The 12,922-nt window shown below is 42.2% G+C and overlaps 1 protein-coding gene across 1 annotated transcript in view; it reads right to left on the bottom strand.

The window, feature by feature from the left end:
- The window catches only part of LOC128299642 (tyrosine-protein phosphatase 99A), a 45,681-nt gene that overhangs the window by 21,704 nt on the left and 11,055 nt on the right, over positions 1-12,922 (bottom strand). Inside the window, exons 2-6 of the mRNA XM_053035658.1 lie at positions 12,689-12,855; positions 10,488-10,614; positions 9,981-10,104; positions 4,992-5,173; positions 2,696-2,883 (exon numbers count right to left, since the gene is read on the bottom strand). Coding sequence (XP_052891618.1) covers positions 2,696-2,883; positions 4,992-5,173; positions 9,981-10,104; positions 10,488-10,614; positions 12,689-12,855 — 788 coding nt within the window. The remainder of the gene's footprint in view (positions 1-2,695; positions 2,884-4,991; positions 5,174-9,980; positions 10,105-10,487; positions 10,615-12,688; positions 12,856-12,922) is intronic.

Here is a 12,922-nt window from a genome sequence, read left to right as displayed (position 1 = left end):
TTTATAATAAAATACTATCACAAAAGAGTTAGTTACCGGTAGTTCCCGGGGGTGAAGTGGTTGAGTTAGGGCTCTTCACACAACATGACCGATACCAAATTTCATCCAGAATCGTTCTCGTAAGCTCGAAAAATCAGCTACCGTTAAATAAAGACGAAGGTTTATAGAAAAGATCTACTGAAGTGATATTTTCAAAAACAAGAGGACTTATTTGTGAGAACTAGCGCTGGAAAAATATCATTTTTTCGTAAGGGAACAAAACCATAATCTTTTCTTAAAGGAACGGAGCGAACCTAACAGGTTCGTTAAACATGCTTTCACGAGAAAATTTAAATATACCTGTATGATGCAATTCACACACTCGTTACCATTATTAAACAGTTTAGTACAATTGATTTACAGTTTTTGGTTTTAAACCAGTTTGGCATCAAAATTTGTTACTATGAATTTTTCGCAACCGACCGAGTACTGTTTGAATGTCTTGTTCCGTATATTAAGCGATGTAATATTCGAACCAATCGCAACTACAATCATTAACGACCATGAAATTTTTTAATTTAATTTATATTATGACGGCAGTGCCGTATTTTCAACACCGCTTGTGTTGAGCGATAATAACAAGTGTCACAAGGCATTTCCTCCTTGCGATTTGCCTTATCCCGGGCATACTCGGTTACGACCATGAAATGTCTTTTGTGAAAATTCCGTAGTTCAGTCAACATCTACCCAGTTTTAGATAAAAATCATTCCTTACAGAATACAACCTACTAAGTAAACACAACACTACCGTGGCACAAGGACAGTTTTCGCCCATGTGAATGGGGAAATTGGCATTCCAGTGGCCATTATTGGTCGTTGGAATGGTTCTCTAAAAAACGGGGTATCTATTTTCCATAAGATCACTGAACAATCGTAGGTGTTGGTACTATGAGTGTTGCCTACATTCCACTACAGCTTTGAGCTAGAGTGACAGAAGTAAACGTTAACGTAATACTCTTCAAAAGACGAACCAAATACGTAGCTGCAAAAAACCTACTTTAGGAATTTTTATGCACCTTGGATCGATCATTCTACAGAAGGAACGGAACGAACCTAGTAGGGGCAGAACAAAATTCCTATCACTAATGTGTACTTATTTGTAGAATGCACATATACTAAGTACAGGAAGTAATTGTGGAGTTCATGGAAATCAAGATCTCCATCCATTCCAGACCATGAACTATAAGCTGTAGAACTGGAAGGGCCTAATACATTGCATGAAATATAAACGAGGATCTACACAAGGCCCCATTCAACAGCGCTCGAAAGAGGAAAGATTCAAGTGAAAACTGTCCTGAACTGGAAACTGCTCCAAGCTACCGTACTCTCGTTCCAATAGTTCAACCGGGGAGTTCTTCAGCATATACAGTATTCTACAGTTTTTGTACGGATTGATTATCAGTTTTTTTGCTCCTTGTCGAACATTCGACATTCAAAAGGAGCTTTAAATAGTTCTTTGGTTCTTCAGTTCGCTACCAGACCGCTCTGTAGGAAACTCTGTAGGTAGTAGGTAAAGGTAGTAAACAATCACACAATTATCTGATACTTAATTACCCAGTCCCGAAGTTGATGAATTTCACCAATATTTCCAGAAAGAACGTTTACGCCATTTGGCTTTGCTGTGTGCGTTATCCGGCTTTATCTAATGGCCAACTAACTATAATCTGAATGAAGTGTTCGGCATTGACAAATTCACTGCCTCACATCCCGTACTTACAGGGCTGCCAACTTACACATGTTAGTGACTCGATGTGTTCTTGCTCGTATCGGTACGACCGATGTGCCGCATTGTATGCACCTCTGTTAGCATGCCATTTTGCAGCCTACGCTCAGCTGTTTTGTGTCGAAAGTTTTTCCTTACAGCAAATGAACAAGTTTAATAGCATTAAAACTTTCCACTACATGCTGTTCCACATGAGGCAGAGCGGACAAACGGCATGAAGATAAATCTTTATTAAAAATGCTAAAAACAGGGGAGAGCAAAAATGCAACTTGCCAACCCTTCCTTGTCCTCACCGGAACCAGAACCATTCCCATATTATCTCATGTAAAAATGAACTCCCAACGTCAACCCTCGCTAAGTCCACCCGAGGTTTGCAGCCCGTTTTGGTAAATGGATTAGCCCGAACTGAAAACATTAACTTTTCGGGTCGAAAGTCGTCCTCATAGGGCAAAAAAAAAAACGGTCACTATTCCTTTTGCTTATGTCATGGGTAGGAGAAATGGTGATAATTTCTATTAGAAATTAACTTTCTTTTTCACGTCGCTTCGGCGTATTCCCATTTTTGGCCATTAGCTAGTACCACTTCTGAGGTAAGCTATGGAAAACTTTCCTATTTCCGGAACGCGGACAACCCCGGTAGCGCGCACAGAGCAGGGTTCTGTAAATTGGATAATTTACTGAACTATGTGCCAGCGCGGAACCATCTGCAGCGCCGTGCACTTCGATGCAATTGCAGCCGCAGCTGCACTTCATGGTCGCGTGTGCAACGTTCACTTTCTCCATTCGGAGTTTCCCCACTGTCCACTGCTCCCTTGCCCGCCTTGCGTGCCCTCATCCCGCAAACCCCCTATCTTCCTGAAAGGGCGCGGACAGACGCCCGGCTGGCGCCAGCAAAAAACCCGGCACGAGCAAATCGAATTTGGTCGTCCTCACCTCGACGGCACTATCGCGAATGTAGATCTCCTTGACGTCGTCCGTGTGGTAGTCCCGGGGCCGGTACGTTATCCGGTAGCCGAGAAACTCGCCGAGTATCGATTCCGGTGGCGGTGCCTTCCAGGAGATATATACAGAGGTGGCGGACGTGTTGTGTGCGATTGTTGTTACCGGTTTTCCCGTCGGAGCTGGAATTGGGAGTAAATTGAAAAGAGAGTAACAGGCGAGGCGAAAAAAAAATCAATATCAAGCGAAACAGAATACGTAAATGAAAAATGGGCCAGCGCCACTGTGGGGCAGTACACCGCGTGCACCGTGCCAGCCCGAAGAATACGAACATTACGGTTCGGTCAAGTTGGTCGGTAATGGTATTAGCTAAGTTTGATCATTAGGGCAGGCCCCGGTGGACTATCTATTTTAGCAACGCTTCCGCTTTCGCCGAGCATGCGGTTTCCGGCGGTATACAACCGCAAACGCGCCACAGCATGTCCGGAAGGGAAAAATTATCCCGAAATACCAGCCCATTTAGTTGTTAATTTTTCTCTCTCTCTCTAGCACGCCCAAGCTCTTTAGAGTGATTTCGAATGTACTTAATGGTAATTAAATTAAATTAAAAGCACTACTGAATGTTAATAATAGCATCTCAGCATTTGGCAAATATGTTTGGGGTGTATGAGTATGCTTGATGTTGACATTATTATTGGGCATTTTTGAGATTTTTGTTTAAAAAGAGGAAACGGTTTTATTTTGGATAGTTTGATATTTCAAAGTAAAATAAAAATCTTCAAGCCTACGAAATACAATTATTAATAAACACATAATAACAAATTTTTAAAGTTCCTTCCCTGTAGTTGACGGTCATTAAAAAACACAGGAACCCAAAAGTTTCAAAATATTTTTAATAAAAGTACCTGTAATGTCGGTTTTTGTTAAAGTTCTCATTCATAATAAAATTGTAAGCCTTAAAAAAACAAAAGAATTTTTTGTTAAACATTGGGTCACATTTTGCCGAAAGACCAAAATAGACACCTTTTACATAGAAAACCATGAAAAAGAAATCAATTTCACATTAACTTCAAGAGCTAGGACGCGGCCCGGTAGTGTATTGATAGTGGGGCTGGTTTTCGCACGACAGAACCGGTCCAAAATCCCATCCGGACCAATGCTTAGGGCTAGCTGGCTAGGGCGGAATATTCGGCAACGTGATAAAAAAAGTCTAATAAGCCAGAATTATCTGAGAAAGGCCAAGACGTTACAACAATTAGAAGAAGAAGAACCTCAAGAAGTTAAATCTGGCTTTCTTTGACTTTTATTATCCGTAGCCGGATAGTGTGAGTGATTTTTGACCGGTCCTGGCGTTCGAAGACCAGCGCCGCTACCGGGCCGAACCGAAAATGGGAATGAGTTTACTCATGGGAATATAGCTAGCGCTACGTAATATAGCAGGGAATTTAGCTGTATAAACGCAAGAGCAATAAACGCTGGTAAGATATTCTTCCCATGGCCAGCACCTGCTGGTAGGTAAACGTTTATCAACTAAAAATCCGACAAATGGGTTCCATTTTCCAATTTCAATGAAATGAGGTTTTATCGTCCACGTTCCAGCGAAAACCTGGGCTGGGCAGTTCGAAAAATTAAGCAGATTCGCCTTGACACTTACGGCAACGTTAATTGATTTTCACGCAACGATGGGTTTGCCGGGCTTTACAGACATCGAGACGCGCTAACAATTGGACTCCATCCCTCGGAAATGGAGCCTTCCTTCGTACGGTTTAACCCTCAGCGCGTTTGGGCTTTACTGTACAACCGACACGATTACAGCGCCCATCCGGACATACTGCTTCATCGCGTAAACATCAACTATTTCGAGACCAAAAAGAGAAAAAAGCACACTCACACACATTTCGCCACGTTACACAATAGGAACGGGCGCCGGCACAGGTATTCAATGTATTTAAATTTATTCCACAATTACCAAGTCCGTGGCGTAGGCCGCTTTTATAAGCACAGACATTTCACGCTTTCCGTACGCGCGGAATTTAAGTGTTACTTTGCCCACGGCTTCGAATTCCACCGTTGGGGATGGTTCGCCAATCCACCGGCGGGGATGTACCGCCGTGGTCGACATTCCTGCACCGTGGGTCAATTTAAATTGTGCGAGAGGCCTTGCCAATTTGGACAGCTTAATTGGATGCCGGTGCGGGGTGGGGATAAAGTTAACGGGACGGTGCTGAATTATGGTGCAGCGTGCGAAGAAATATTCGAACCAAAGACACCTCGACTCGAAGGAGCGTACCTTCACGCAATGTAACGAAGTAATACGATTCTTTCGACGGTTGGCTGTGGCCAAGCTTGTTGACGGCGATGACCCGGAAGCTGTAAACCGTGAATGGCTGCAGCCCTGTCACCTGATGGGCGGCCTGGCTGCTCTTGGTGTGTAACGGTGGTTCCTGCTCCCAGTCACCATTTTCGCCAATTCTGCAAGAAACGACCAAAGGAAGAAGGTGTTATACCCATTATGACACGTTAAATTATTGTGTTTTATATCAGAAGAAAAGCTTACGAAGCTAACGTTGAGTTAAAGTTAAAGTCCATAATGATAAAACAGGTACTTTACTCGCAAGTCAGTTTGGTAAATAATACTTACTTCAGAGAATTTTAATATCAATTTACGACAACTTGGAATTGGGGATATTGTGTCATGCCACGTTCGAATTGAATTTAAACGGAATTTGCGTACAACACAGCAGACAATGTGATTTTTCTTTGAAATCCATATAATTATATTCTATACCTTACCATCTATATGTTGTAATTGAGCTGCGATTGTGAAAAAGAGTCAGTTTTTTTTGGCCGGAATTATTATTCATAACGCTAACGGAATAGACTGCAAAACTTGTTAGACCATCAGAACTGAAGAACACCCATCATAGCTTTGCATTGCAAATTGTATTTATTGCGTAAGTATTGAGTGTCCCGAAAATAAGGCTTCAATGATTCCATCGCTTCAATTAAGAGAATCCTCTGCAGAATTGTAATGAACAGCTTTTTTCAAAAATTACGTGAACTGAATAGCGCTCTCGTAAAATATATTCGCGTTGTGAAAATAAATGTGCGCGTTATAAAAAAAAACCGTATGGCGATAGAGTCACATACCTACATAAAACGAAAAATTCGGAAAACCATACCACTTATTACATGGGAATCAATAATATTCCCTTTCTGATTGGTACCATCCGTTTCCTGAAACTGCAGCCCAGAACTGCTGTGGTACAGATTGAGTTCCGCCATACCCAGCCATAGTCATCAACGACCCCACCTACGCCTAGTGGTGAGGATGTCTGATACACCAAGTTGAAAGTTTTGTTTAATTATTTCCACATCATGCTCACAAATGCCGCCAAAGATAGCTGATCGAAACGGTAGGAGGTTTGGGAAGCTTCCACCAGCAGTGTCCAAGACGACTCAAGGACGTCCTGACGCATATAGGAGCTCGCTATATGATGCACATAAAACGTTAAACATTTCTGAGCTTGAAGAAGTTTTACATCGTAAGAGTTAGATGTCCATAGTATGTACATCGACTACATCTCCTCTACACAAGCTCTATCATGGTTAAAGCATCCGGCAAGCAGTAACAGGACAGTGTTTGATCCTCAGGTACGACATCGAATGGAAGTTGAGTCGGGTTTTTTATGAATCCGAAAAATTGCAAACTTCAATAAGGGTGCTTACTGCTACACGATACCCTCTACATCCTTTCTCCATTACTTGGTCGCAAGTAATCCGCTTCTATTCGATACTAATTTTTATCATCCTGCTCATGCTGTGTAGCTGCAATGCATTTAACAAATTCGTTTTCACAGGGCGGGCAGCAAACCAACGTTGTGATAAGCGCTTCTACCCGTCAGCAAACAAACCAATATTCGGTTGCACGTGCTTGGGCAAACAGTCGCGATCCCCACACGCGGGAGGTGTAGCAAAAGTCATAAATTTCAACTCATCGCAGTACTTGAAAACAAAAATACCACGAAACACAGTCTCCACACGCACACCTTCCCGATGGATTTAATACGTTTGCCTCCCACTTTGATGCGTTCCGCTCCGTACGCTTTACAACCCCGGAAAGCCACAGCGCTTGCCGGCGCCTGAGCGATCAGAATGAGTATGAAAGAGAAAAGAATGGCGTCGACAGAAAAAAAAGAAAACAACAACCCTCCCACGTCCCGTTTAACGGAGAACATAAGCAAACATACGTCAAAAAAGCATGGAGCATGGAAAAACAAAACCAAAATAAAAAACTGCTACAAACAACCTTCCGATCAAGACACCGAAACCGAAAGCCTATCTCGTAGCGAAGCCGAGTGCGCTGAGGTATTATGGGAAGATTAAAAATTTCACCCAACCGTGCCACCGAACCGTTTCATCTTGGTTGTGGTTTTCGGCGAAACCGAATGGGCACAATTTCCCACTTTTCCAGCGCTGATAGAGATAACTTTTGTTACGACACCGCCAACCTGCTGGTAGCGAGGCAGCAAGTGTACGTTCCCTTGCCGGGGCAGGGAAATGTTTGATAATCCCCCATTTTAAGAACGTACCCACGTCTGGCGTTCCCTGGTGTCTGCCACCCAGCCACCGCCCAGCATATTGTGGGGTTGGCAAAGGGGAGGACATGTGCTCTGCGTTTCGCCGGCGTACGCGTATGCGTATGAGCGTGATTGTGCGTATTTGCGTGCGGGAAGGGAGAGGATCACATTTCCGAGAGTTTGTGTTTGTCTTTTCTCCGTGAGCCAGGTGGAAAATAATAACAAAAGATTCGGACGAAGTTTCGGTTCGGTCGCACAATGGCGTTTGTTTCCGAAAGTTTCCATTTTGCTAATACTCATTCGGTCTGGGATGCAGATTTTGCCCGGGCCGACGGGCGGGAATCGGGTTTCGCTGTACTTATGCCCACCGGGGGTATGTCATGGAACTAAGCAACAAAAACGCAACTACGGCACGAGGCCCTTGTCGGGGAAACTCTTTGCAGGGATATTTGTTCTGAAATTCAAACAAAATCCAAAGTGTCATGATTAAGTAGAAAATCTCCCTGAAACCAGCGTGTTTCGAGCCCTGGTGAACAGAAACAGAGTGGAAAACTGTGTAATTATAATTTTAGTATGAAAAGATTTTGTGTTCTAGTTACTGCTGGTAAAAAAGTGGTGAACAGATTTTGTATTCATCGTTACTACATAACGACCATTGATATTTCTAAGGATAAACTGTAGGAACTTTATCGGTTATTGATGATTAACCGGAATACTGTCAGTGTTGCCACCTTTTTGTATAGTTAAAACAAATTTTGTGTAAAACATGTGGCAAACGAAATACAGGACGGTGAAGAGTTGTTATAATAATTAATTTAATAGATGTGACAGGCGAACTATTTTATTAATTTATAAACAAATAAACACATAATTTTAAAACAATATTCTCAAAACTATTTGCTCGTTGTTGAAAAAAACAAATTTGTTACTGAAATTCAATTGTATCTTTAACAATACTCTATCATAGTTTGACAAAAAAAAGGCAATTTTATCATTCGTTGTCGTAATATCGCTGCTCAAATGTAGCTAAATGAATAAACTTGTCAAAGCAATTGTCTTCCTCGCAGTAGGCGTGACGACCTACTAGATTATGCCTACCATTGCTGGCTTACTAGACATATATATCCGGATGAGATTTTGTTCCGCTCCGTTCGTGTGAAAACCTTTCAAAGCAATTTAAAACTACTCTAAGCGGAGAGCTAACCGTAAACATGTTTGAAAAAATCATAATATTTTTATTGTATTTGCTCAAATTATTTAGTTTTAAGAACATTTAGTAAATCATTTCGAATCAGTGCTCCGACAAATGGTGAAATTGTGATGCAATGAATACGAACTGTACCTTATGCAAACGCATATATTTAAATCGTTATCCAGAATTTGGAAAACGTCCATACAGCGATTGAATAGAAATTTTCATCAAGTGTTCCTTACCCTGTTTGCTAGCACCTGACGAGAGCCTTTAAGTTGTAGTTGTAGCACGTTGAAATTTTAACGAACACTATTTTTGTCATCAATTAATATTTTCCACATCAAGTGGATCGGCTCATCAAGTTTTTGTTTGAAGTAACTTCTTTGATGTATAAATTGTTCAATAAAAGCATGGCAATTAAAATTAATATATACTAAATTATTAAATTGATCTCTTTTTTCAGTGCATTTTTACGAGAAATTCTTGTAACATAAGGATCATATTGTAGTGTAAGTGTTGCTATCGTGTGTTTTAATTAACAATGACCACTTATTATTTAGTATTTGTCCGTTACGGAAGAAAATTTGTGGTGTACAAATATAGACGTTTTAATTAGACAATACATGTTTATCGTGTATTATAGTTATAAATTTTTTTATGCAACCATATGAATTATGCCACCTCATAGTACTTTTTAATATTTCAACATTAAAATTTTCATTAAATTTAACTACCAAAAGCATTAAAATATAAACATCATACGTTATTTATATAACACAACAAAATGACAGATTGCTTCGTGAGTTATGAAAAGCAAACTACCGGTATGATTAAAATTAATGATGGATTACATTTCCCATAATACACGCAGTAAAGTCTTCATTCATTACGCCATTCATGAATACAACGGAGCCCGAAGGCGACGGGGTGTGAAAAACCCGATACACTTCTTCCCCAATTTCCTTGCCAAGTGTTTACCTTCAGTTATTGATCTGCCAAAGTCCAACATCCCCATTTGCTCCGCTCGCAGCGCAAAAGACAACTCTTTCTTCAAACACGCGGCATACCCCCACTTTACCATAAATTCCACAGAACCTTCGCTAAACCGATCCTGCCTAAATCAATACCGAAGGAAAATTTATAGTATTGCAAGGGCATCCGCCCGGCACCCGGCGTAAATACCTCACCAGCATCAAACCGCCAGCATGTACGACCGCCGGCACAAAACCAGTTGCCAGTGGAATCAATTTATCTTACACTTAACTCGTTGTTTGCGAAGGTATGTGCTACCGAGGTTTTAGTGGGATTTTTATTTACTTTTTTTTTCTTCTTTGTTTCTGAAGAGGAAAAGGTTGTAAAATAAATATTCTAGCAGCTACCCGGAAGTATCGCACCCGGACGGCATAAACCGGGAAACCAGACACGGGAGTCGGAAAGTCGGTGTAAATCTAAACATAATGTCGACGAAATGGGTTTCCCCCACCTTCCCACGGGCGGTTGTCCTTACCGTGTTTCGATGATGAAATTTGTAACCGGTGCATTTCGGGGGTCCTGCGAGTGGGCCCAGGATAAATCGACCGAACGTGACGTGAAGCTTACGACCAGCGGACGTCCGGGCGGGTCAGGTACATCTGCGAAGTAAGCAAGCAGAAGATGGTAGCAGTGTTAGCGCCAGGTCGTTGCGTTGGCAAGATGTCGGATCGTTACGTTTCGGGTGCAGGAAGAAAATGATACATTTTCTTGTCAGCCAGTAGGTGGCCAGAAGAAATGCCGACAATCTGTACCGTCCGCGTCCGTCTCACGTGCTTTGGCAACGTTGCAAGAGATTTACTGCCACTCCGTACCGCTCATCCGCCCATTGACCGGATGAGGTTATCATGCTGATGGGGAGGGTGGAGGGGTTGGGGAAGGAAAAGGGTGAAGGAAGGTGGAGATGTCTCGCTTCCACATGCGCTTGTGGCCACCCTTTCAGGCCGGGAACGCAGAATCTGATCCTACCCCTTACTGTGCTTACCTTGTACCAGCAAGTCAACGATTGCGTCCGGACTGTGCCGGTCGTTCAGCAGGCAGCTGTACTCGGCCGTATCTGACGCGGCGGCAGGGCTGAGAACTAAACTAAAATTATCAACCACCAGTGTGAGCTGAAACGAGCAAAAAGGGTAATAACAAAGAAGTCGTTGTAGTAATTAGTGTACCGCACGGAGACGCACGGACAAGGCAGGTGACAAAACAGACGTGAACACCACCAAGAGACGCACACACAGGGAACGACACGAGTGTCAGAGCAGAAATGTGTCGATAAAGCTGACGATAATTACACTCGAGCATCATCATTACAAACGGGGGCCCACCCTAAGTGTGTGCACCTTTGTATGTGGGGTGGAATGTGAAGCGAAATGATGAGTTACATCATTATTTCACTAAATGCGGATGTGATGGGGAGTGTGTGTTTTTTTGTTCAGGTCGTTGTTGTTACCTTCTTGCATCACCCTATCCAGGGCGTACAGTGCAGGAAAGGTCAGCAAAGATGTCAGTGTCTTCAAGGCTGGGATAAATGAGCGAAATTTCGCTCAAGCAAACCGACCATCAGCTTTGCACGGTAATGAATGGGATGCCAAAAGGTGACCGGCCGGCCAGGCTTATGGGTTATGGTTTTGAGCGTTAATAGCTGCTCAAGCAACGCTAAGCTGTTGTGTGGCGTGTGTGTGCGAGTGTTGCAAGGTACGCTGTGATTGGGTACGTTGTAAGGCTGCTGGTGAAATGTGGACGGTTGGACTAATTCTATTCATTAGGACATTTGCTGTACCGAAGACGCACTAATTAATCTTACACGCACTACACTGTTTCATGAAAAGACGCGATAATGGCACCATGGTAAAGTACCAGCGCTGTAGAACATAATGAAAGAAAGTAAACAGCTGGTAGCTGAAGAAGAGCGCCGGGAAAGACATGCAACTCTAGTGGATTAAATCGAGAGCTCTATTGAGTAGACGCTCTTGAATCACATTGTGCAAAGCAGATTTTTCTCACACACACTAACTACCACTGAACCTATCAAAGATAAACGATAAAGTTGGTAAGCGTCAATAACAATTTCCTTAACTACCGTTGTGGCTATGCTTATTGAAGGGAGGTACTAATATATTAGGACGGGATGTACTAGACAATCGAGTAGATAAGGAACGATGCATTGAAACCAGATTGTATCACGCTGAAGGATCTATTTTATTCTACCCGAATTCTTTTTGTCTGCTGTTATATTTAAAACGATTGTACCGAAGGGATTTCAATGGCCATTTTCCATAGTGAAATAGTGAAATTTATTGATTTTTAATGACCGCAAAGCATATTGGTAGCGCAATCAATTAGAACGAATTACTTATTCTACGTTAGTTTCCATTTCTCGAATACGATAGTTTACGTTGTTAAATAACTTTGAAAGCTAATTTATCTAAGCATAAGATCCACCAGCTGCTGGAAAATAATTTTTTGGTCTAGGAAAGAAAAATATAGGACCTTCTATTAGCAGTCTAATTCACCATGCCATTTTGATAGAAAATATTAAAAGCCTATTACCTACAGAACATTCAAACGCACACAAGAAAAGGGTTACATAATTTCCATATACAATAATGTTTAGTTTATCGAAGTTAAGCATGAAATATGGAGACGCCTGGTGCTTTACTAGAAATTGTGATGGAGACGCCTGGTGCTTTATTAGAAATTGTGATGGAGACGCCTGGTGCTTTATTAGGAATTGTGATGGAGACGCCCAGTGGCGGACACGTTGGCAAAGCGTCAAAATTCACTAGTAGAATTTTATGGAAAAATTCAGGTAGAATTCGACACATCACTAAGGAATATATGTAAAATAGTACTCTCGTTGTTGTTGCATAGCCTACGGGAATTTATTTACATAATAAACAAAAAACAATATTCATCTATGTTTACAAAGAAAAGAAACTCTCTCGACTGATGGTAGGCTAAACCGTTTTCCATGGTCTATTACCCATGAAACAAATCCCGAAATCTAGCAAAGAATATTACTGTGCCGACCTTCAACACCACAGCGAAGCTTACGCAGATGATCCAAATTTTCCTATTAACATCCTTCCTGCTTTGTGCGTTCCATTAATACCGGCAGTGTATCACCTGCTTTGCGTCGATGGTGGGTATTCGACATAATACACGCGATAAACAGCATCGTACACTTACCCGCTGATTGCTGACCAATGGCAAACCGTTGACGTACTCGGCAATGGTATGGGACGTACGCCAAACCAGCGTCTCCACCAGCGAACGCTCGTTAACGCCCGGACAGTCGAGGGTAATGTTTTTGCCGGCTACCGCTACGTACTTGACCACGGGTATGTTTTCAATATCTGCAACGATAAGGGCAGCGAATATGGGCGCAAAGAGTTATGCACTGTTTGGTCGGGTACGGTGCCC

Source organism: Anopheles moucheti, chromosome 2 (assembly GCF_943734755.1).
Source record: "Anopheles moucheti chromosome 2, idAnoMoucSN_F20_07, whole genome shotgun sequence".
NCBI lineage: Eukaryota > Metazoa > Arthropoda > Insecta > Diptera > Culicidae > Anopheles > Anopheles moucheti.
Note: the sequence above shows the minus strand (reverse complement) of the source record. Positions and strands in the feature narration are given on the sequence as shown.